The 26,443-nt window shown below is 39.8% G+C and overlaps 1 protein-coding gene across 1 annotated transcript in view; it reads left to right on the top strand.

Moving 5' to 3' along the window:
- LOC118223114 (otoferlin-like) overlaps positions 1–20,870 on the top strand; it is a 37,491-nt gene extending 16,621 nt beyond the window's left edge. The window contains exons 23-41 of the mRNA XM_035409271.1: positions 2,358–2,519; positions 2,912–3,074; positions 3,373–3,443; positions 3,565–3,594; positions 4,049–4,177; positions 5,129–5,204; positions 6,519–6,655; positions 7,037–7,174; positions 7,475–7,612; positions 8,907–9,034; positions 9,446–9,616; positions 10,465–10,625; positions 12,863–13,005; positions 13,962–14,050; positions 14,600–14,698; positions 15,507–15,748; positions 16,255–16,433; positions 19,679–19,779; positions 20,538–20,870. Coding sequence (XP_035265162.1) covers positions 2,358–2,519; positions 2,912–3,074; positions 3,373–3,443; positions 3,565–3,594; positions 4,049–4,177; positions 5,129–5,204; positions 6,519–6,655; positions 7,037–7,174; positions 7,475–7,612; positions 8,907–9,034; positions 9,446–9,616; positions 10,465–10,625; positions 12,863–13,005; positions 13,962–14,050; positions 14,600–14,698; positions 15,507–15,748; positions 16,255–16,433; positions 19,679–19,779; positions 20,538–20,718 — 2,538 coding nt within the window. The 3' untranslated portion in view covers positions 20,719–20,870. The remainder of the gene's footprint in view (positions 1–2,357; positions 2,520–2,911; positions 3,075–3,372; positions 3,444–3,564; positions 3,595–4,048; positions 4,178–5,128; positions 5,205–6,518; positions 6,656–7,036; positions 7,175–7,474; positions 7,613–8,906; positions 9,035–9,445; positions 9,617–10,464; positions 10,626–12,862; positions 13,006–13,961; positions 14,051–14,599; positions 14,699–15,506; positions 15,749–16,254; positions 16,434–19,678; positions 19,780–20,537) is intronic.
- Positions 20,871–26,443: the final 5,573 nt, after the last annotated feature.

Here is a 26,443-nt window from a genome sequence, read left to right as displayed (position 1 = left end):
ATCTGTCAACCAATCAGAATTTAGTATTTATTGATGCCATGTATAATAACTGTATACCATGTCTATGATGTCTGATGCTTCTTTACAGCTCTGTTTCAATTATCACTCTGCAGCTAAGCAGTCATTCAAGTCAAAATATAAAAAGAAGTTACATGAAACAATCATTGTCAGTCACAAAATGGAAACATTTCATGTCAGCTTTGCTATTCAGAGCTACACCAACCACTGCCTCAGCAGCACCATAATCCAGAAACTGATGCAGGTCTTCAGGCGGGAGAGATTATGCCCGTAAGTGGGCATAAGCGCGGGAGCTCTCTCCGGAGCTATTGGCGACTAAAATTTGGGGTCTAGAGAAGGTCACCAAGTCAAGAAATGTGCCTCCTCCACCTAACAAAATGAGTAGACCTACGCAACATGATCCCACTGATGTTGCAGTTTTTCAGTGGCTGCGCAATAAATGGGAACATGCAAATAAACATTAATAAGGCATAAACTCTTGTTAGCTCACTAATGGTAGCTTGCTAGCTACAGTAGCTAGTTTGGCGCAACAGAAGAGAGTTTATTAACGTTGCATAGCAACCACCTGGCACTATGTGCAGGCAGCCAGTAACTGCTTTCTTGAAAATTATTCTTACAAGAATGTTGAATAATTGAAAAAATAACGAATTTCACTCTACTGTTACCATGCTTTTAGTGGGCACTGTATTAGCTTAGCCTAGACTTGAGTGATCAGTAGCCTAGTGGTCAGTAGTCAGATTACTCACTGTGCTCACCGCTACTCAAATGCAATAGCTTAGTGATTATGGCAAACGTTCGTTGGATTTTGACTAACTGGCTACCTTGAAAAAAATATGAAAGATCAAGTGGAACATGAATCAAATTATAATTTGGACATGTCTTTAGGGATCTGGATACACCCCCTAATTCCCCCAGGTCATCCTCATCTGACTCTGGCTGCATGTGAAAATGTGTATCTCGCTGGTGGATGGCCGACTGTAGCTTCTTTCTGCACTTACTTACCAGCCAGTGTTATGTGAGCTGTTGAGTGATAGCAAGCGCATACCCACCAAGGAGTGTTGGCGACTGTTTTTCAAGAAAGCTGATGTCTGCTCAATAAGTCACTTGGCCTTTTTTAAATTAAAGTTGCTAAAGCGGTCTGTAAAGTTCTTAAATCTAGTGACACAGTTGTCAAGTTTGCAACAGCACGTACATGTAAGGCATAATAATGTGCTGTTGCCATGCTGCTTTTGGAAAGTCTTCTGGTTGTGGGTGCCTAGGTGGGGTCAGTAAAAACTGGGAACCAATCGCAGCTACTAGTCATTACATATTTAAATGAGAAAGGCAAGATGCTTGTGTGGGTGAAGAGCCAGAACAGGTTCCAGAAAATTATTTATTAGAAATAATAATGAGTTTTTTTGACTGAATAAAAGAAAAATTATCTAAAGGCATTAAAGAAGGGCCAGGAAATTATAGAAAATTGCTCAAATGTAGTAAAAAAAAAAGGACCCCTTTAAGTGTAGGATTCAGCAAATGCCCCAAACAACATGGCAACAATGAATGAGAAACAATACAGAAAGGCAGTGGTTCCCAAACCTCTCCTCAAGGATGCCCAGCCAGATCCAGATATTTGATGTTCCACGTTAAGCACACCTGATTTAACAAGTCAAGCCCTTGATTAGTTGCATCAGATGTGCTTGAGATGGAACACATCAAATACCTGGATGCGACTGAGGGTTCCACTGCAGTAACAAGCCCCAGGATTAAACACATCAGAACACAGGACACATAGAACACAACAAAGTACATATTAGTGTATTAGAGTAATGAACGGGGCAAAGTTTATGGCAGTAAATAAACAAACATACAAGAACTGAATGAATAGGGAACTGTGAGTTCTGAAAATGGCTAAAGGTGATGAGAAAGTTCTTGTGTTGCCAGGTATTCACCACTCCATTGCAGGATTTTAAAAGAGAAATACTGAGCCCGGGATTCAGTCAATTAACATTTAAAATTTTTTTTACACAAAATTATGCAGATTTTAGTTTTCCTCTTAAAAAATAAAGAACTGAGTTCAGTGATTACTAAATTTATCACGTTAAAATATTAAATAAATCCTATGTTTAAATTTAGACTTACAAATAAGTGCAATTTTTTTCTTCCCCAAAGCTTTGGTAAGTTCAGCACTCACCAAGAGTGACTTGCCAAGATGTGCGTGTTAAATCACATCTGCATTCATTTGGAAGTTTGAGTTAAATTTGCGTTAAGGACAAGTGCTGACTGAATCCTGGCCAAAAAGCTGAGGCAGTGATCTTTCCACTGTCCTGGAACATTTTTAACAGTGAAGCACTGTGATGCAGGTGCTGTTTTGGGGTCTGAGGGACCTGAAGCGGGTCAACCTGGCCCAAGTGGATCGGCCCCGTGTCGACATTGAATGTGCCGGAAAAGGGGTCCAGTCCGCCCTCATCCAGAACTATAAGAAAAACCCTAATTTCAGCACCCTGGTCAAGTGGTTTGAGGTGGTGAGTATCTGCTAAAATTGTGCCATGATGTCAGGATCCCTCATGACATTCCAGGCTTGTTATCAGAGCATACCTCCTAATCACAATGAGTGCACCACTATTGTTGATTCTACATGTGCAGCGTTTTCTCTCCCTGAGGGAAGTGCTTGTAAAGTTAATGACATAACAGAGTAGCTTTATCTGGTATTAGCTTTGCCTGCAGTGCTGATCCATATTTGTGTTTTGATCATATATGATTGAACATAACAATGTATGGCCAAATGCAAGATCTTTTGTCTTAATGTCATTTGAAAAGTTACATTTTCCCCCTGCCGTGCATTAAGTCTACGGGTGGCCCATACACCCCATACACAGTAGGATCCTTTGAAGCTTCACTGCTTATTTTCTCCAAGGACCTCCCTGAAAATGAGCTCCTTCACCCTCCCCTCAACGTCCGGGTGGTGGACTGCAGGGCCTTTGGCCGGTACACTCTGGTTGGGTCCCACGCTGTCACCACCCTTCGCAAGTTCATCTACAGGCCTGCCGACAAGAGCGCCAACAGCTGGGCCAACTCAGGTTCAGCAAGTTATTCTCTTAAGAGTAAAAAACCAGAAACATTTGATGATAAAGATAAATCACCAGAGTTAACACGCCAATCCTGTCCTGTTAATGAAGAAAAAAATTTACACAAACACATACATACACACACACACACACACACACACTCACACACACTGATATATTATATATAATGTATATAGCCCACATCTAGAATATACTGTACAGTCCTATGAATTTAGACTGTACTGAACTGGAGTGACAAACAGTCATGCATATGGCTTAAACAAGTGTCATTCACTCTGTCTTCCCACAGAGGAAATAGTCATCAACACGGAACCAGAGCCCCACGTGAAGAAGGTGGAGACGGTCGTAAAGCTGGACTCCGTAAGACTCTTCAGCATTTTGTTCCTTTCTACAAGTACCTATTCATTGTCTGATTAAGGAACGTGTTGTTTTTTGTATTTAACATTAAATTTGATCTTTTCTTGTAAATCTTCTCCTTTAGACTTCAGATGCTGTTGTCAAGCTGGATATGGTAAGTTCTGAGGATGTCAAATCAAATGGCCGATAATTGGTGTGTGCACTGCAAAGGTCTATTTTATGTGTATGACAATAGATATTGGAAAATTCTTCAGAAAAACACCCCCCACACTTACTATTTTTCATTAACTTTGACATACACCCCAAAGCCGTACAAAACAAATCCAAGTTAGAATTTTTTCAATACAGATGTATTTTTTCAATGCAGTGTTTTCACTATGGTGACTGAAACTTCCCAAACTCTGTTTTTGAAGAAATAAATATGAGACTTGCATTTAATTGCTTGTTGAAGAAACATCAATCCAGGGGTCAATTCTTATAAATGCAGTCCATTTACCATTTACCATTAAAATGGTGGAGATGCTTGTGAGAGTTAATGCTAGTGAGGCTACCCTTTATGGTTTGAGAATTAACATCAATGATATACTGTATATTGTCCTTTATCACAGAATGAGGATGAAAAGGGGAAGAAGAAAAAGAGAAAGAAGGGAGAAGGGGAGGTAGAGGAGGAGGAGCTGGATGAAAGCATGCTGGACTGGTGGTCCAAGTACTTTGCTTCCATTGAAACAATGATGGAGGTAAGTGTTATTGGGGCACCTCCAGCTCAGTCTTGTTTCCAGTGGGATAAGGAAGAGAACGGCGAATGGGGATTTACTTTGTTGACAGATTGCTCAATAATGGTAAATCAGCTATTTTGTCTGTTAAGATAAATGTATTGGTATAGAAAGTTGGCAAGTTACCCATGTAATCACACTGTGGTTAAAATTAGCACCATGTCACTGCAAACTGTTCTGTGTAATTTAAACGCAGCTACATTAATTACGGATAAATATTATAGAGAGAGAAAGAATATAATGTTCAAAAGTTCATCTACATGTATGCTGCTGAGTAATTAATATGGGAGAACACTGTGATAGGTACCGTAATGCCAAATTAATTAATGATATGAATAAAGTAGGCTACTTCATTTAGCCTGCTTTTTTCAACGTTCAGCTGTTGTTTTTCATAAATATAGAATACATTAGAATTCCAAGAGTATGACTTTCATTTGTAACAACTGAGGTCTAATTAAAATACACTAATTAATTGTTTCAGTTGAATTGAGCCACCATGTGGCCAATGCTGTAAAGTTCAAATGTAGCGTTTAACTGTGGTTCCTTCACCATAAATTCTCATATCTAAAGATTGTATCTTATTTTAAAAAATAATAGATTTATTTATTTAAAAAATGTATTTTAGTGTACAGTATGATAGCTTCTGTATTTCAGTAATAGCAACATTTGAATCTAACATAGCCTTAAGTTGTGAACTGATAATATGTCAAAAAACCATTCCTGTAATTGCTGTGAATATACTGCTAGTAAGAAAAAAATATTCTGGGATTAATGCTATTCTTTCAAGCTGGTCTTTATGTTTTTTTAAATCACAACATAATTGTTATAGTCTTGAGTTGTACATTAATTTGTAAAAGAAATGACAATGAGTTAGCATTAAAATAAAAAGAAATGAATCATGTCTATGTCTCCCAGCATCTCAGGGCCCAGGAAGCTCTTCTAGCAGATGCCGAGGACAAAGAAGACATGGACATCGCAGCTGAAGGTGGAGGTAACTCCACAGATATTATTTCACTATCAGTGTGCATCACAGGAAGTTCACTGGCATCATGTGGGTCTTGTGGCTCAAAAGCTCTCTAAATTGTAGTACATTCACAGCCTGTGGAAGCAGGAAACATGGAAAAAATACATGGCCCTGCATGTTGCATCCTTGAAGATTATGGTTCTAGTACGATCTTGAATTGTTCGGTAGTCTCAAGAATCTCTATATTATTTAGCTATCTTGTGAGTTGACAGGAATTGTGCCACATAGCTATTTCTTTTTCATCTTCAACCCTTTTTAGAATATACAGATACCTCTTTGCTGATGGCTCTTTGGTACATCTGCTGGATTTTTTATTATCTGGGTTCATGAGCTGCTCCCAGTATATAAAATCATCACATTCGCTGCCTGCGTCAACCCAACTGAAGGATTGCTCATCTCTCAGTGGTGTGGCGTAGCAACCAATGAACTGCGTGCAATGCTTTTGTGATACCCCCATACCTGCGTGAACAGGAACCCAGCATCCCCCTCCAGTCTTCCATTCCTCTATCCCTTCATCCATAAGTCATGCATTTTTCAAGACATGAATGTTTGTGCTCACTCAGTGCTTTGAGACTCCCCCTCTCCCATCATGCACAGCATATGCTTGTGCTGCCATGAAAGTTGGCCCAAAATCACATTTAGTGATTCAGTGACTAAATTAATCCAGTTTGTTCCCTAATCTATCTTTTAAATTTAATTAATCTTAAATCCAGTTTGTTCCCTAATCTATCTTTTTTTTACTTAATTCAATTTCATTTCTCATTCATGCAGAAAGCCCTAATCTAACCTGATCCTACCTAACCAATTGCAGTCAGAACACTTTCATAAAATCATTCCCAAATGGCTGTAAAATAATGCTGACTATAAATAATGTAAATGATATACAAACATTTTACACAGTGTACTAAAAGGGCCTATTAAAATGATTAGTAGTGACTTTTAAATCGGAAAATGAACAGGTAAAAGGCTAATAAGAGAAATATTGCAGGCAGATTTGGCAGATAGTCTGACTGATCAGAATGACTGAGACTGGTTTCTTTTGCATTAGCCAGAATTGGAGGAACAACTTTCATGGAAAATTCATGTCTCGGGCGCTGTGCGCTTCCCATCTCCCCCTTTCATCCCCACCCCCAAACCCCCCTCCACCCTTCGTCCCGCCACCTCTCCATCCCCTGTCCCTCACCCCTCCCCGTGCCTCTACCCTACCCGCCCCCCCACACAATCAATCCCCATCCCCCTCCTCCCCTCCATCTCTCTCCCCACCACCTCCCCCATATTCAGAGATCAAACCTGATGACTCTCCTATAAAAGGCTCCAAGGGGAAGGAGAAAGGAAAGCTAAAGGCTAAAGGGGCCAAGACCAAGGGGCAGCCCGCGGAGGGGCCGGAGCGAAAGAAGCAGAAAATCCACGAGTTACAGGTGATTAGTCCCCTCTGGCTCATGCATGGAACCGATACATTCACATCTGTTTATTTCTCTTTTTTGAGATTACCTTACTGTATATATGACAGTAAAAGCAGATGAAAGTTTGTCGCTTATGAATGTTTTGTTACAATTTACACACTTTTGGTTGAAGATTACTTTTTTTTCTTCCCACATTTGTTATATTGTAACGACGATGTAAAACTTGCATTGAACGTGACCCTTTCCCATATGCCACTGTATTATTATAAAACAAATTTAATAATGAATAAATCTCTATTATTCTTACCAATATATTATTTTGAGAAATTTTAATTTAGTGTATAGGGACAGTGCAGCAGTTAAGGTGGAAATTTCTTTACACAATTTACATGATAGGTGTACAACAAAGAGCTGGAGAATGAGTTTGAGAACTTTGAGGACTGGCTCCACACCTTCAACCTGTACAGAGGAAAGAGCGGAGATGATGACGACCAAAATGTGGCGGACGAGGACAGACTCATCGGCAGATTCAAAGTAACAGAAGAGAGAGGGTCTTTTTGCCAATTTTGGGACTTTTACAGCTAGGGTTATTATGCAAGAGTGCTCACAACTACTGTACATCAGTGATAAAGAAGCACATTAGTCTTTGTTTTTATCTGTTAAAATTTAAACCTATCGAGGTTAACACCTGCTGGTAAATCCACAGTGCCAAATATAATACAACTATCTCTGGATTAATGCAGCAGAACAAGTACATTACAAAGATGCAAAGTTAATGCCTTCATAATAAATGTACATGAATTCACCCTGGTGGTAACCTTCTGTCTGTTGTAGGGCTCATTATGTATGTACAAATTACCACTTGCTGAAGACATCACCAGAGAGCCAGGCTATGACCCTAGCATGGGAATGTTCCAGAGTATTCCACACAATGATCCTATCAACATCCTCGTCCGTGTCTATGTCGTCAGGGTATGTAAATTTAGTAGCCTGGTTCTGTTCAATTGTCTGGTGGGGATATTGCTTGCTGTTACGGATGGGAGCATTAAGCCTATAATGGGCGGAGCTTCAAAAGGCTATCAATTGAAGACTTTTGTCAACCAATCAAAAGACCTAGGTGCTCATTGGCAAGCACGGTGAACATATCATTGTGACCTCCATTTTGGGGTTTCCAGAACTCTTGCTTTCCCATTGATACATGTTACTAACCAAAATATATGTATACTGTATATGTCATCCTTATCAAGCAAAAACCATTGTTAATTTTTTATGATTTCGTTTTTTCTCCTTGAGCTCTGTTTGCTATAACTGTTTTATACAGCAAAAACTAATTTTGGTACAAAATCCCATGTGACTGAACCATAATGTTCCATTTGTACATGGAAAATCGAAACAATAAGCCTTATTGCTGAATTAAGTAGCCATTTATGAAAATTCTTTTTTTTTTGGAGATACAGAGTTTTTACAGTGCACCAACAGTGCATATAAAACACAGGGAAGATTTGTGAGTCATCATTTTTTTGTGGTATTTATTAATTTTTTTTTTACATTTTGGAAACATTTATTTTTTAATATATTTATCTATAGACCAGAGAGAAGATACATAAGGAGATATAAAATGAAAGTGTAACATTTTTCATTGAAAATGTACTTTTGAAATTTTAATTTTAAATTAATTTTAAATTGAAATTGAAATTTAAAAATGCACTACAGTCTGTATGTACAGTATGCGGACAGTGACACATTTTTTTGGGCACATTGGATTTCAAATAAAACAAAGTAGGAATTACAACACTTATAGCTCCCCCAGTATGGGGGACCAAAAGAAACTGGCTGGGCAACTGGCTGCTCAGCTGTTTCTTGACTAGCTGTGTCTATTTGCATCATTAGTTCACATACAAGAAAGCTAACAAAAGGTCTAGAGTTGACTCTTACTGTTGTCTCCCAACATGGGGACCATGTTGAGAGACATTTTGTTGTTTCATTTCAAATCAAATGTCCTGGATACAGAGCGAAATCTACAAAAATTGGGTCACTGTCCAAATACTTCTGGAATGCACTGTATCTTCAGAAAATATGATGAAAAATACAGATCCTTACAATATCTGCTGTAGGATATACAATGGATTAGCCTACATGTAACACATTGCAATCCACCTCTAAATATTAGTAATATAGCCATTTTTTAAACCCCCTCCCCAAGCCCTTGAGGATCCCCAACAAGTGGAAATGAGCTCATGTCATCACGTTTTTCATGAATTTGCAGGCTACTGATCTGCACCCTGCAGACATCAATGGAAAGGCTGATCCTTACATTGCTATTAAACTGGGAAAGTCAGAAATCAAAGATAAAGAAAACTACATCTCCAAACAGCTGAACCCTATCTTCGGAAAGTGAGTTGAGGCACAAAATCTGTGTTGGAGACTTTATTATCCCAAGTTGATAATGTTCAACTTTCCAGAAATCTCATTCAAATTTGGTTTGGCTGGAACAAGCGATCCCTCCTGTGTTTCTGTAATTGTTTGATACATATCGTTTTATAATATGCCACAGCAGATTTTAAATGGAGTATTCAAAATGATTTAGTTTATTTAATTTATTCTGTAAAAAGAAAAAAATTGGAAGTGACCGCTTTATCGCATGCATATAGTGTCTTTCCGGTCCACGTCTGCTGTACCTTATAATAGAAGGTGTGAAACAACATTTTCTTTACCACTCAGTTTTGCCAGCCATTTAAAAATAATGTCTTTTTATAATCTCACAAATGTGCAATTATCACTAATCACTGAATATTTCCCCCTCAGGTCTTTTGATGTTGAAGCCACATTCCCCATGGAGTCCCTGCTAACCGTGTCGATCTATGACTGGGATTTAGTGGGGACAGATGACCTCATCGGGGAGACTAAAATCGACTTGGAAAACCGCTTGTACAGCAAGCACAGGGCTACCTGTGGCATCTCATCAAACTACGCCATGTAAGGAACTCTCAGAGATAGGGCAGCAAGGCTTCATCCCAGCAAACAATTGTTGGATCCCAGTGAAGCTTTATGACCCTTAAAATGGGCAGAGCTATTCAGTGTTAGTAGAGGCTGGTTTGGATCAATCATACTGTTTTACTTTTCAGAGAAAATTATTTTTGAATGCTTGAAAGCAAAAAAAGTATGAATGGTTGCTCCACCCACTATGGGGTCATCAAGCCCCATAGCCTCTCACCTTCTCTCAAGTTTCTATAGCAACATTACTGCTTGTCTCTAACTGGCCTATCGAGGGTGTTTCACTTCATACATTGTGTTTAGGACCATACCATTCTTCATGTTAAGTCCTTGGTTGGTGTGTTACCTAAACAAAACTATGCAAGCAAGCGCTAGAGCTTAACTAAAGTAACACTTTTATTAGAATTAAATGTACTGATCTTTGTACTGATCCTGTTTCTCATCACTCTTGGTGCCCAAATCTTTCTTCATCTATTTGTTTTTGCTCCAGAACATTTCTTTCTTTCCCCCTTGCTTGCAATATAAAAATGATAAAAAGCTGAATAGTTTTTGTGTGAACTTGTGGCTGAAGAGGAACGTCTAGCATTTGAGCTTTTTAGGTAGGGTGAAGAAACCCAGCAAAATAGTGTAATAATTCACCATACCTTATGCTATGTTTGTTGTTTTGTTATTTGGAAAAAGATTTGGAAAATCATTCTGTTTCCTCAACTGATGAGAGCAATGCATTGTTGAAACTCTGGTTTGGTCATATTTCGGGTTTGGTCACACACGGAATCTGGGTGTTTCTATACTGAATGTTTTGATTGGAGTGCACTTTTCTGTCCCTTCAGACATGGCTATAATGTGTGGAGAGACCCCATGAAGCCCACTCAGATCCTGGGCAAGCTGTGCAAAGACGCGAAGATCGACGGACCGCACTACGGCCCTGGTGGACGGGTGAAGGTGGCGAACCGCGTCTACCTGGGACCCACTGAGATTGAAGACGAGAATGGTGGGAAGGCAATCCATTTTCATTGTTCTTACACTGATGGAGCAAAGCCTTAGGGCGAACTGATTATTATATTTGTCTGTTTCCCTTAATGGTAACTGTAGTAGAACGTCAGACATACAAACCTCGGAATTACAGACTGGTCAGTCAAACAGGGCATGAACTTGAAACGAGCATATGGAATTATGCAATTACCTTTTCAGGCTTCTTATTATGATGCATAGATTCACTTTGTTACTATAACTGATGTAAATAGTGAAAATTAAAGGGGAAAGAGGCAAGCTTTCCATTGATAAATCAGCATGTTTTAATGTGTTTTGATGGATGAGTTTATTAATTACCAGTATTTCAAGTTGAGCTGGGTAGTCAGAACCTGCCAGCGAGTCTGCTGACCTCTGTGCCCTTTTCAACGTTTCCTCACTGATACCATGTCTTGTATGAGATCCAGTAGCCGCCCCTAGCTTTCTAATGAACTTACAGTTTACAGTCCAAGTTAGAGCAATGCAACCATTCTGATCATTAACAAATAAATTACAATTAAAATTTGATTTCACTTTCGAAGTTCCAAACATTTCTAGCAACCCACTTTCCTGATTTGTTTGCTTCTCTGAAGTTTTGCTGTATTTCAGTATTTCATAGGTCTGACCTGCACAAATGGATTAAGTGACTGGCCCTTTTTTTTCTTAAACATCTTGGCAGGGTTATGCAAACAGGAACACTGGTTATGCTTCATCCATAATAATCATAACTGATGCACACATTCATTATTCATACAGTTTTGATTCACACATAAATGCATTTGCATTTCCATTTCAACTATATCAATTAAACTAGAGTGGCACTGAGAAGATTAAGCATCTCTGTCACTCATAATTTTTTTTTTTTTTTAAGTCTCAAGGCTCCTGAGTTACTGAGTCATTAATAACACTGAGGCAGATATGTACTCTGAGGCATCTAGTGTGGAATAGAGGTTGTGTTTATGCGGCAGGGCTAAAACCTTAATATGAATATTTTAGAATTTCCGTTCTTTTTGTCAGCCTCACTTTTACAGGCAGGCTTACCCATATCCAATCAGAGACATCGGCTTGAATCATTTTGTCTTACTTATGACCTAATGATGATGGCTTCAAAAAAATAGATTTTTAAAAAATACGATCTCAGAGTCTTTGCTCAGGTTTGTATTGGAATTTAGATGCAGCATTATTTCATGCAGATTTTACTGTTTGCATCTTGAGAAAAAAATCTGAACTGCATTGTAAATTGTAAATGCAAAAAATCTGTAAGTTATGTATTGTCACATAATTTACGGATTTACAGTAAGTGGATTGGAGGAGTACATGAATTTCAGCTGCAATTTCCACTGTAGCATGCCTAGCACATCAGTGACTCTGCAGCCATTCTGCCAATATTGATTCAGATCTGTCTGTTACATTTTTAGCTGTCCTGTTCACAGACCAACAGACATACTGAACAAAAAAATTGCAGTGATCACATGGCCGTTTCCTCCAAGTGGTAGCCCAGCTAAAAGTTAATGGTAGAACATTCTCAGCACTTTAGGAAAGTTCATGTAAACATTCTCAGCGCATACTGTACATTTTACAGTTTGCTAGATGTCCCTGGAATGCTATCTCTAAATCAAAATAAGCATTGCAGGAATGGGCTGAATGATATTCAGTTTTGTTATTAAATGAAAAGAATTTAAACGGTGGATGGTGATTCAAGTTTATTTTAGCAGCAGGACTGTTTGGAATGTTGAACAGATCTGCCAGGTGGATACATTCTTTTGGTACAATCTTAAAATGTGTTTATGTGTTTAATGTATTATTTTTGAAGCGTATACTCCATATTTTTCATGACTAAATGACAAACCACCAGGGGACATTACCAGTAAGTTTGTTATGCCTCATACCTGGATATGTTACTGTGACTGACATAACTTCTTTGGAAAAAATTTTTTCTCAGATCGTTAAGCCAGCCTTTTTTATTATACAAGTATTTCACAACAAAATGAGAATGCAGCCCCACATTGTTGAAACATTTCATGCTAACTGGCTTAGTGGAATGTGTTTGGCTCATGGAAAAACTGTGTCATGAACAGTGCCTGGTGAATGCTTGTGTTTGGAGTAGGTGTAGGATCATAGGGGCCTAAGTGAGTTTAGAAAGGTATGCTGCTGGGCACAGGGAGGTTTTCCCAGGGATGTGAGCCCCAATAACCAGTCCATGAGTGTTGTGTCCTGCAGGTCTGAAGAAGCAGACGGAGGAGCACCTGGCCCTGGCTGCACTGAAGCACTGGGACGACATGCCACGGGTGGGCTGCAAGCTTATACCCGAGCACGTGGAAACCCGCCCCCTCCTGAACCCTGACAAGCCAGGCATTGAGCAGGTAGGCTCCTTCCCTTTTATGCCCTGAAAAACCTGTGTTCGAGCAAGCACATTAGACTCCTCCTCAAGCCTGAAAACCAGGCATCAAGTTGGTAGACCCTGCCTCTCCTCAACCCTCACAAACCTAGCCTCAAGCATGCACCTTAGATCCTTCCTCAACCCTGACAAACCAGGTATTGAGCAGGTAGATTTCCATCCACCCTAAAAAAACAGGCAACTAGCGGGGAGACCTCGCCCCTGATGAAGTCAACAACTCAGACCTGTACAGTGAAGCATGTACAGTGAACCCCTTTCAACTCTGGAGAGTATGGCATCAAGCAGGTAGAATGTACTAGATCACTCATCACACTCCAGCAGACTTGGAGAGAGAATTAATTACTGATCCAGTTAAACTGGAAGATGATTCATTGGCAGGTTCTGAGAACCACACTGGGAATATTGCCAGGACACTTTGCAAATTTTGTGAGATCACAAAGACCACAGTGAGTCAAACTTTGGTTTACCATCTCACCAGAAAGATAGACTAACATACTGCAACTCAAGCATTTTGAAGGCTCCACTACAAGGAGAGCCACTTCTGTTTTTGGCAATCAGTTGAGTCAATGTCTTGATAGTCACTGTGGGAACATTCAGCTGTACAGCTGAATAATGGCTCTGTGGCCAGCACAAGATAAAACACACAGATGCATGTACTCATACCATTTTATTTGCACATACAAGTCAATAATAGCCCTAACCATAAATATTGATCCGCAGTGACACTGTCTTCTCAGTCTGGGAGTTTAATTGAATTCAGCTGGATTCAGTCAGTCAGTGTTAGGGTTAGGGTTAGGGTTAGGGTGACAGTGAATTCTGTTTGAAGAACTGCACTGAAGAGCTACATGTCTGGTCAGCTGTTGGAACATGAATTGATTGATGTGCCTTAAATCCTCATATACTCATATTTTTGTTCTACAGGGAAGAATTGAGATGTGGGTGGATATGTTCCCAAAGGATATGCCAGCTCCTGGACCTTCCGTTGATATCTCCCCTAGGAAACCCAAGAAGTAAGAGTCATTTTGCAGTGAAGAAAGTTGGCTGATTCTGAGAATATTTTAACAGATATTTTGGCTTCAAGGCCTAAAATTACTAAACACAAATCAAGAGCAAACTTTAAGAACCAAATGGAGACCTGGATGTTCAGAATATTACCAAAATACCTTTTATTACAAAATTATTATTTTCAAGCAAGTGCATAATGTGTAGCTGCGATCATCTACATATTGTTTCAGCTGTTTAAGCTAAATGATTTTTGCTTGTTAATTAATTTATGATTTACATAAAGACATGCTAACATGTTCAATTTTGTTTACATTCAATGTTTCTTAATGGTATTAGATTAACTTTAAGGCCAAAGCACCAGTTACAGGTGTAATTTTAAATAGACTGAATCATATTATTTCACAATTGTACACTAATCATGCACTGAACTGATTCACAACTAGATCCAACCTGTATCCATCCAGTCCATTGGTTGGAATATGCAACAAAAAGCAGTGCTTGCTTTTTGAGTTCTCTGAGCCTTCTTGACCCTAATGCCTGTTGTCATTTTGCAGATTTGAGCTGAGGGTGATTGTCTGGAATACAGATGAAGTCATTCTGGAAGATGACGACATCTTCACCGGGGAAAAGTCCAGTGACATTTTTGTGCGGGGGTGAATATGACACATATGTGTTTGGTGTGAGAAGTGTCTCTGGGTTATTCGTTCTTTCACAACACCCAGTGCACTTATACAGTACATGCAGTAACAAAGACCAACAGGAGCAGGTATGCAGTTGCAGTAGTTATCCAAATACAATGGACACATTATGCATTAGGGCAGTCATGGTTGCCTGCTTTTAAAGTAGAATGTTAGTTTTGTCAATATATGTGAATAGAAACCTTTGAGAATGGTTTTGAGAAATGGCATCCCAGTGAGACATATGGTGTCCAATGACTCATACAACATAGCACAGAATCTGGGTATGTTTCCTTGGTAATAAATTACTTTAGTAATTTGACTTGAATTTAGACCCAATTTTATACTTGTTTTTTTATTGGACCTGTTTATAGTTGTTTGATAAATCTCATACATCTGACTGATATTAGATGATTATGGCGCGCACAGAATGTGCAAAGCATGTTCTGTCAGGGAACTCAAAAATCACAGCCGACCAATCGGTCGGCCCCATTAACTGCATACTCACGCGTTTCCACAATCATATATTTACATATATTTACAGTCTAGTGTAATAAATAGCTACAATTTGTATAGTTCCATGACATTATTACATTATTTTATTATTACATATTTGAGTTGGGGCTCCTCAGCCATAGGGTGGTTATCTCAGCGGGCACTAAGAAAAAACAGTTTTTGAAACCACTGTAGATGGTGACAGATGCATGAGGATCTTTAACTAAACAAAATGTCCTCCAGTCATGAGGTGAGTGTCTAGTTTTGTTATTCTGACCACTTTTCCCAGCTGGCTGAAGGGACAACAGGAGGACAAGCAGGATACAGATGTTCACTACCACTCACTGACGGGCGAGGGCAACTTCAACTGGCGCTTTGTCTACCCGTTCGACTACCTAATGGCTGAGGAGAAGATCGTTATTTCCAAGAAGGAGTCCATGTTTGCCTGGGACGAGACCGAGTACAAGATCCCCGCCCGCCTCAACCTGCAAGTGTGGGATGCCGACCACTTCTCGGCTGATGACTTCCTGGGTACCACAGCCCTGCTGTGTTTATGTTCTGTCAGAGATCTTGTCAACATGGCTGGCTTTGATCCAGCTAGAGCATTAGGCTGTTCCACAGTACTTTTTTTTCATATTGGTAAACACTGTAGGCAGCATTATTGCTGTTGTGTGAGTGTGTTGTGTCATCAGTGGACTATTAGCGGAAGTCTGCTGTAGCACAGTGCAGTTTTCTTCATCCCACACTAAGTCTGCAAGGGCTCTTGGGGCCAACCTTAGAATTCCAGGTTTACCTGGTTTTTGTTTTCACCCAAGAAAACAGGTGAGATTAAATATCTGTGAAATTATTTAATTGATCAATTAAGTGTTACAAATGAACACTGACACCAGTACAACCTGCAGCACTCCAGGACCAGGGTCAACCACCCTTGCTTTAGCCTAGATGTTACTGGTTGTTTTCAGTGAAAGGAGCAGCTGTCCTACCCAGATTCCCTCTGTCCACACGGTGGGTTTGAGATTGTGGTTTCCTGTGTGCAGGTGCGATTGAGCTGGACCTGAACCGGTTCCCCCGTGGAGCAAAGACAGCTAAGCAGTGTTCCATTGACATGGTTGTGAATGAGCAGGAGATGCCAATGGTGTCCATCTTCAAGCAGAAAAGGATCAAAGGCTGGTGGCCATTCGTTGCCAGGGATGAAAATGATGAGTTTGAGCTCACGGTAATTCATGAGCTGACTTTTTTGTTTACATTTCATACTGTTGCCAGCAGGGTGCACTGTTATGCAAATGCAAATGATACATCACACCACAATAGTGTTTATTAAGTGAAATCCATGTTAGTTTATGAGGGGAGAGTATTGCAGCTAGTTAAAGGTTCATGAACCCTGTAGTGAGTGTTTTGCTGGAACCAAATGACATGACAAAACATTATAATTGGTTTAATTAAGTGGCTTGCAGATAAAAAAAAGTGGTGTTCCCCATTTTTGGGAGGCTATTTACTATTTACTACTTCCATCGCTAATTTCACCCACGGTGGTTTACTGCACTGTGTGTCTCATAGTAGGAAATTTAAACAAATATAAACTTGTGCACGTTCATCCTGTTACCTATAGTGTCAATTCAAAGTTCATATTTTAACTCTAGACCTTTTGTTCCTGTCTATAAAAATTGTCAAATATATAATAACCCAGAGATTTTATTCAATTCAATATGTCTGGGTTGGGTCTGCTACTTGGTTGATTATCATTCAAAAGGGAGATCACCCAACCCACTCTTAGTCACCTGACATAACAACCACATACTTTGCTATTCCCCAAAGTAACATTTGGGTTCCTGTTATGGTACATTGTTGCCTCTGACTTTCTTACTACTGTTAATGTGTGACTGTAAAATAAACATTGTGTTAGCCCCGATAATGATACATTCCGCTAATTGTAGAATTGCCTCCTCTTCACAGTATTAGCAGTAGCAGTCTTTAAAAAAAAATTTTTTTTAAACTTTGCAATGTATTTTTTCATTTCATTTGCCCAACTTGGGGCTGAACATTCCCAATTTCCACCGCAACCAAGCTCTAACGGAGTGCAATTGGAGGAAGCGCAGCCTGTAACTCTGGTTCATATCCTGATGAATGAATGTTGTCCCAGCTTTTTGGCACACAGGTTCATGCGACGATCGTGTTATTTCAGTAGGTTTTCGGTATATGCGACCTGCTATGATACAGCTGCCTTATATACTGTATGTCTGATATGTGACCTCAAGACAGAGGGTCAAGGCTTGAGATCCAGCCCTCATTGAGATTGCAGCATGCAGACCCTCACTAAGGAAGATGTGGAGGGAAAGGATCACCCAGGAACTACTTTTCAAGGAACTAAAAGGTTCCTTCAGCCCATTGTTGTCTGCGTTTCCACCGCGGAGATTAGGCAAATTAGCCCACTGACGTATGAAAAAGCGACGTTGTCGTCAGTCCATCTGTCCTATGATTTCTTCTGTAACCCCTTACTACCACCGAAGTAGCCTACATTATTTTCTAATAACCGGGACAGCCCGGAGGGGTTTATTCCACTTATATACAACGGGTTACCAACAATGACTATATATGGTTACTTTTGTATTTATTGATTTTTTCGATTTAATCACCTGAAATTGAAATATTCTTCCGCAGCCGTTTGGGCATATTTTACCGTTGTCAAGCAAAACTGTCGTTGGTAGTTGAACTTGGACCGTTGTTATGCAACAAATAAGATATAACAGGCCAACAGTCAGATTGTAACTGTTTTATATATCCTCTCAAACACATTCATTATGTTTTTATGCGAACATTCACTTTCATGTCTTGACATCCGAGGCGACAGAATGCATTCACATTCCACAAATAACTGGCGACAACAGCAGAAAACATGCACACGTTGTAAACAATTTGCTGTTGAATTGATTACTTTCTCATCGTCAATTCCATATAGGCTAATCGCAAAATGACAAGAATAGAACAAAAACTCGGACTTGCGTGAAAATTTAAATTAGCAGTACAGCCACCGATTGCTTTCCTTCAAAGTTACTGCTAGCCGAGCAGCGAAGTGTGCCCTCCAGATGCGAACCATGCACCATAAATTAGTCCATAGTCTTCCTGGTCTTTTTGTGGAATTGAAGAATGGCAGAGTAAAATTACGGCAGTATGAAAAAGCAAAAGGGACGATTACTAGAATTAACCTGTTATTTTACCCTGACAAAAAGTGCGGAAGGTGATTTCCAGTTTGCTTTTACTGTATCACCAATGTAAATTACGCATAACTACCGCATACCTCACATAACTGTATCAAACGTTTTGAGTCAATTACAACGGGCTAACAAAGAAAATCTGGAAGAAAATATTCAGCAACCGAATTAAACCATTTGAATGTTTTGGTACGTAATATGCTGTCCCAGCACGAATGCTTAGCATTTTATAAAACGAATACTAAAGCAAGAAAAGAACAGAAGAGCACATGTTATAATTCCAAGACGTTGGCAGGCTATAACCAAAAGTAGGCTACTGCGCTGCATAACATACAAGTTTGATTTCAAGTTATTATGAAAACAAACTGGTTTGCGGCTGCAGGTTTTTAAAAAATGGCGGTTGAAATAAACAAAACAAAAAATGCTGCGAGTACTCGACCAATCAGAAATGTTCAGCGCTGCAAGCTCCACCCAAAAGGTTCCTGTACTTTTGAAAAGTACTACCCCCCAAGCAGGAACTTTTTTGGGGGTAAAATAAAGCCCCCGGAACTAAGTTTAGACCCTAGTTCCTGCGGTCGAAACGCACTGAGTTCCTCAAAAGGTTCCTAGTTCCGGGGTAAAGTTCCTGCGGTGGAAACGCGGCTATAGAGGGGGATCTCATACATTCTCAGGATAAAAGGATCCTTTAGCTTGTCTCCAAAAGATATGCATGTTACTTTTGGTATATTCCTACCATTGCCCTTGAACAAGGCACTGGGCTAAGAACTGGAGTTGGGCCCTAGGTGCTGCACTGTGGCTGCCCACTGTTCCTAAGTTGAGAGGATGCGTTATGTGCAGAGGACAAATTACACCACAGGGTTTAATAAAGTAGATCTTATTTATTTTACCACAGGGGAACCATTTTTAGTTCTTCATAGAATCCTCTATGGTAGGTGTGAAAATAGTGATAGCTTGCAGATTTAACTATTTTAAGAATCCTTACACTAGATATGGTTCCTCTATGGAGACACAGAGGTGCCTTTTGGAACCCTTCTAAGAGCATAACATGGACACTGTGCAAGCAATCAAAAGACTTCTCTGAAGCAAAACTGCATGACTTTATCTGTGAAATAAGTGCAGTTCAAAGTTAATGGTCAGATGTAACCAAACAGTCTACTCCATTTGCATTAAATAATTCCGTCCTAACAGGTTCTGAGCCTTTATTCTATGACACCCCTATTTCTTCATACCAATGTCCTGGCTGTTCTCACAGGGCAAGGTGGAGGCCGAGCTGCACCTCATGACAGCTGAAGAGGCGGAGAAGAATCCCGTCGGACTTGGACGCAGCGAGCCAGAACCCTTGGAGAAACCAAAGTAAGTGAACCATTCACAATGTCCTCCTTTATTTCACCTCTTGGGTTGAAAAAAGTACACAAAAAACCAAAGAATACGCAAGCTTACAATCTGGAGTTTTATTCGGAGTTCCATCACATTGTTCCACCAGTGTACACATCCCATATAAGCGCAAATCTGCCTTTGTAAAAAGACTGGGGGTTGTGTGTATTTGTAAACAACAAATATTGATTGAATGCAAGCTGGTATCTCCCGTTTCTGAGACTTGAAAAGTGTAGTGGCATAGGAAATGTAGCAGTGGGGAATATTCAGTGTTTAATCCAGTGGGACTCAATCCTGGTCTTTGAAAGCCACAGGGTTTGTTGGTATTTGTTCTTTCCTTAAAATTGACTAATTCACACTCTAGAAACTAGGTAAAGACTTTGAGACTTTGTGGCCCAATCCATGTGGGGCCAGCTGCCAATTTGTGTAAAAAATAATCTTCATGCGCTCTGTGGTTTGACTCCAAGCCATGGCACTTTTTGCACCATTTCTATCATTTTTTCAGCCAGTGTCCCCATCAGAATAAAGTTTTAAATTACATAAGGCTGTCTGCTCTCCTTTAATTGAAGTGCTTAGTAACAACAAAAACTAGCAGACTCTTAGGCTTTCTAGCACCAAGGTAGGGGACCTCTGGATTAAACATTCCTACAGATCGGTGCTAATCATTAACCTCTGCTTAATTATATGTCTTTGCTCCACCACCCCCTCTCTCCCTCCCTTCCCATGTACGATCACAGTCGGCCTGACACCACGTTCCTGTGGTTCCTCAGCCCCCTCAAAGCGATCCGTTACCTCATCTGCGCCCGCTACAAGTGGCTGATCATTAAGATCGTGCTGGCACTGCTGGTTCTGGCCATGTTAGGCCTCTTCCTCTACAGCATGCCGGGCTACATGGTGAAGAAGATGTTGGGGGCCTGAAGAAAAGGCACTTCCCCCATATGAGACCACACCCCTTCCCCAGCCTCTTCCACTAATCTGCACCTAACTCCTCCCCTCGCCACCCACATATTGCATGGGCACTACAAACATCCTTGATTTTTGAACAGTTACTCATTTGTTTGTTGTTTTGGATCCCCAGTTCTGTGGAAATTTATGATATGGTTTTGATCTAATATCTGAATATCCCTTCCATTATGCCCTACACTAAGTGATGCAGACACCTTATTAATGTTAAGGTTTGAAGCTCCACTATGTGATGATTACATGCAGTGGTTTAAATTATGACATGCATGCCACTACATGCCTCACAGATTGCCAGGAGACATCCCATGTACTCCTTAGGCATACTTTGAGCTTCAGTTTGGAAACCAGAGGGTTTCTGAAAGCACAAAGTAATTTGATAAAAATTCAACTGACATCCCCGTAACTATTTTTACTTACACTTCTCTGGTCCTTTCAGTGTTTAAACTGTCTCCTCTACTAAAACATAGGACACATCAAATTAAATTCTAACAAAACGAATAAAAAGCAGTTTACCTGATCGCTAAAATGAGCGCTAACCACTAACTCCCACTTCACTTATCTGTCTCTGCGATCCCCCCTCTCTCCCTCCCTTCCCATGTACGATCACAGTCGCCCTGACACCACATTCCTGTGGTTCATCAGCCCCCTCAAAGCGATCCGTTACCTCATCTGCACCCGCTACAAGTGGCTGGTCATTAAGATCGTGCTGGCACTGCTGGTCCTGGCCATGCTAGGGCTCTTCATCTACAACATGCCGGGCTACATGGTGAAGAAGCTCCTGGGAGCCTGAAGAAAAAGCTTTGCCCTCCCCTAAAGGACTTTCAACAACACATTTGCAGCCTTTTACTATTTTCTTTACTTCAACAATTCTAGCACTACTAACATTGTTTTTTTTTAGACTCAGTATATTAATTTGCCATTACATCCTTCAGTAACGTAAGAGCAAACATACAATGATGGCAAATGAGGCTAATGTGTAGGCCTATGCGTGTCTGTTTATTCTAGCTAAAATTAGCCATCATTTGCATGCTAGCTAGCTAGCTACTGTATACTGTGGTGAGAGTATGATTTTTTGGGGTTTGTTGTTTTGAGTAACCTGAATCCATTTCCATTTAGCTGTAGTTCACAGTATAAAAATTGCTTTGTATTTCAAGACTATCACTTTGCAGTTAAATTAGCAGAGAAAGATGTTAATATTTAAAGGCTGATATTTTTAAACGTGATATTTTTACCTCCACCAACAGTTGATGGGGGTTATGTTTCCACCCCATTCTGTCTGTCTGTTTGTCTGTCTTTTAGCAGGATATCTCCAAAAGTTATGAACATATTTGTTATGAAACTCTGTGGAAAGGTTGGTCATGTGGCAAGGAAAAAATGATTTATTTTTCACACTGATTGGTCAATGGGGGGCATGGCAGTGGGCGTGGCTTTTCACCCAAAGGCATATAATTTTCGAACAGATTCATGTAACACCACAAAACTTTGTTAAAGGTTTGACCGGGGGTAAAGAACAGATTCATTTATCACACCAGCTGGCCAAAGGGGGGCGTGGCGGTGGCCATAGTTTATCACAAAAAGGAACGTAACTTCTGAAAGGGTTCAGGTAACACAATTAAACTTTTGTGTGTCTATCAGTAGGGGCGTGCTCGAGGACTCATTTCTGACCACTGAACAAATATAGTGTCGATTGGCCGTGTGGTGTTGCAATAACTGATTAAAATACTTCAGAGTGACTATAATTTAAACAGGCATATCTCAAGCCTGATTCGAGTAAGTTATGAAAATGGGAATCTCCTGATGTGGGGGGCATGGAAGAAATGATTAACTTCAGGTGAATATGTGACATGTGGAACTGGCATATCTTGGCAATCGCAGTGTTGGTGGAGGTATGCGCTCTACTGAGTGCCATCTTTTTGTGTTGTGTGTGTGATAGATAAGTGATCATTTAATACCCATCCTAAAAGTGGCCGCAAACATTATGGGCTTTAGTCTGGTAAGTATCTTCAGTTTGAACACTGGTGGAATTAATGTGCCTTGCACCGATAGGCTACTGCTGTGGTTTTCAAAATTGGTCCTGGGGACCCTCTCTGCATGCTGACTTCTGTGAAAGCCAATATCATGATAAATAAGTTTTAAAATAATTTGGGACTGTTTTGCATTCCTAAACACAGCAGGTTTGGCTCAATTCTATTTGCTCCTGCATTGAACTCTTCATTTTTTACAAATAGTGTAATTTCAGTGGCCAGGTGACCACATTTCAGCAATTAGGACCCAAATGATTTTACCTGTCAGTCTATAATTGGATGAATTCGAAAATGTGACCATTGTTTGAAGGAATCATTTGTCACATTGCACATTACAGAAAATTAAAACATTAGTTGAAATTCCCCATGCCCACAGCTGTAGCTATTTCTGACGTTATGTGACCATAAGAGGGTAAATCATCCTTTGGTAGTCAATGTCTGATTAAGAACAAGTTACGTCTCATTAATAAGGTTATAATTATGGTATGAGAAAAATCAGCATACACAGTGGATCCCCAATGAAAAATCCTGTATAAATTAATGTGTTTTTGGTAAGATGTGTGGCGTAGTCTGTATGACTAGTGTCTACTGTCAAGCCGTACGTGATTCCCTCCATATGGGCAGGGATTCAGTCCCCTACCGTGGCACCTTTTGAGTTCTGGTCCCTTCTCTGTCTGTTACTCTCTCTCTGCTTTCTAAATCTCTGAATACATTTTGCATTTTTTTTTATTATTAGTTAAAGGTTTTTATCTGTTTTGCTTCCCCTTGTCTATACTCTGAGAAATAAAGGTACAGTGGAGGTAAATTTCTGTTCTTTAGGGAACAATTTTGCCAAATATACCTTGGAAATACAACATTGTTCTATTAGGGTACTAATAAGTACCTTTTACTTATTAGCAAATGAATTATGTATTGCTGGCTAGGGGTACAATGTTATGTACCTATAGGGTATCACCCCAGTGACAGGCATGTGTACCTTTATAGGAACTTTTTCATGCCCTTCTTCTGAGAGTATAGATATTCCAGCCATTACATGCTACTCAGCCACTTCATTAATTTGACTGTTTGAATAATGCTTTGAAGCCACATGGTTTGACATACAAGTTACGACAGTTGTGTGCCACACATCTTGCCTGACATACTCCCAGGGATATTTTGTGAACTCCAAGGGGTACTGTGTGCTTCTGTTTTCGAAACTATGTTTCTGAAAGTGTAGGGTACAATGATAAAAAAAAAACAAAAAAAAAAACAACTAAAATGGCAGCACTGCCGCTGTTTCACTTATCACATTCAACAGAAACAAAAGGGAATTTATCGTATGCTATGTCAACAAGTAGAAATCAAAATCAGTTCTCAGTGCTAACCACTAACCCCTGCTTTGCTTATCTTTCTCTGCGATCCCCCCTCTCTCCCTCCCTTCCCATGTACGATCACAGTCGCCCTGACACCACATTCCTGTGGTTCATCAGCCCCCTCAAAGCGATTCGTTACCTCATCTGCGCCCGCTACAAGTGGCTGATCATTAAGATCGTGCTGGCACTGCTGGTCCTGGCCATGTTAGGCCTCTTCCTCTACAGCATGCCGGGCTACATGGTGAAGAAGATGTTGGGTGTCTGACAGGGAAGAGTCTGTACATCCCACATGACACCATGACCCCTTAGGTCCACTCCCTGCCCTACAGAATGGTGTAATAAACTCTTCCACTCTCTCTCACCGGAAACAATTCTGCCATTTGCTTCCTCTTCATTTTGAAATGCTGTTTTTCCACATCCTGCACATTTTTTAAACATGCCTCTGCTAGGCTTGTCTGAAATGATAACGTGATTTAAAAAAATGAAAACTGCTTTGGTTATTTAAGAGTGACATTGCATGCACTACTGTAACAGATGTAATATTATGATTTTATGTTATTTTGGTCTGTAAAATGTAATGAAATTCTTGACAAAAAAAGAGGTTTTTGAGACAGAAGAGAATGTTTTTGTTTTCTAGCAATTATTTTAAATGAAAGAAAGAATAGGCATACCATGTAGGACATGGATGTCACCCTATGCGGTGAGACAAATCAGTTTGCACTTTGTGGTTTTTCAGATAGCTTGCCCTTGTTGAAATTCCTACTTATTTAATTCATATTTTACTTGCGTGTATCTGTGTTCAATTCAAAGAATAGATTGCCGTACTTGGTTTTGGTTGTTTATATGTGTGCATGTATATTTCTTTGTCCAACAGGGTAGAGTATTTCTGTGTGTTTTAAATCACAATGAATGAATAAAATTAAATAAATTCATAAAAAATGGCCCTGGATTGTCCCTACAGTTTAAGGGTGTATCTAGATAATTACTTATGGGGTGGCAAGGGGATGGCATGGGGGCAAGTTTTCATGGTTACAAAGGTAATTAAAAAAACAATAATATATTTGTTGATTTTAAAACAAATAGGCTCTAAATTGTGATACTGCCTATAGTAAATGTACAACCTGTTCTGCCATTGCACATTTTGTTTCAGTTTTAATGGTTTGATGTGAGCGTTATATTGCAGAAAAACACTGAGTTTATTATTACATGTTTGTCTTCATGGCAGTTGTTATCTACCTATCGTTCAAGTTAGTAGTAACCGCACTGGCTCGATCATTGAACATAATAGGTTATATGTAACATTCTTATACAGCCTATCTAGCGAACAAGTTCCAGATTTGCCTGAGTCTGAGATGGGATTTGAACTCACTCATCCATTTGTTTCATAGGCAAATGCGTAACCAGTCAGCTAAAGGGGAAATCAAGTGCAACGCCCTTATTTCTTTATATTGCGTCACCAGGGAGTGTTGTCCTGAATTGAGGTGGCAAGGCATATTTGTGGGGTGGCAGCCCACCCCAGAAGGTCCACCCCTGCTCCAGGTAGAACTACCACTCCACAGATATTGGTTTTGTTTTTGTAACAGCTTGATTTACCTGAATCTGTGAATGCAATGTTGGGGGGTTTTCAATCAGTGGTCTCTGAACATGTCCTCACCTGTATTTAGAAAATTAATTGTGAACATGAAGAAATTGTGAAACATTTTCAGTTCATAAACAATTTGGAACAAGTGTTTACCGTATCATCACGGTTTATGTAAGGACCTTTAAATCTGGACTAAACCTGGTCTGAACTAATTTAGCAGGATGTCCAAATGTGCCTTTGGCAGTATATGCCAATTATTAGAACATGTTCACAGCTTCTTCTTTTTTTTTGTTTCAAATTATTCCATATGATTCTGACAGTGATTGCTGTGGACAATCTCTGAATTCATAAAATGCTTGTGTCAAATTTCAATAGGAGGTAAAATTATATCTGCATGTATAAACTATTAACAAACTCCATACCTATTGGTGCTATATTAAAGGTTCTGCAGATTCTCACTAATCAATAAACAACAAGCTTTCCATCCATGATACACAGACCCTCACAGAGAAGAAAATGGGTGATTTTTAGGATTTTAGGATAAAAACAAGTGGGTGGCAAATTTGCTTTGAAATCCAGTTGGAAAAGTGCTGTCTGTTACATTCAGAGACTCATAAGCTACATATCCATTGGCATTCTATCTTTTACACAACTGAACATAACATCCCAGATCTTATGAAGCAGTCTGACCATATCACAATGAGAGCCAACGACAGAGAGAA

The sequence above is a fragment of the Anguilla anguilla genome, chromosome 1 (assembly GCF_013347855.1).
Source record: "Anguilla anguilla isolate fAngAng1 chromosome 1, fAngAng1.pri, whole genome shotgun sequence".
NCBI lineage: Eukaryota > Metazoa > Chordata > Actinopteri > Anguilliformes > Anguillidae > Anguilla > Anguilla anguilla.
The sequence above is the reverse complement of the archived record's forward strand: the minus strand, read 5'-3'. Positions and strand labels throughout refer to the sequence as shown.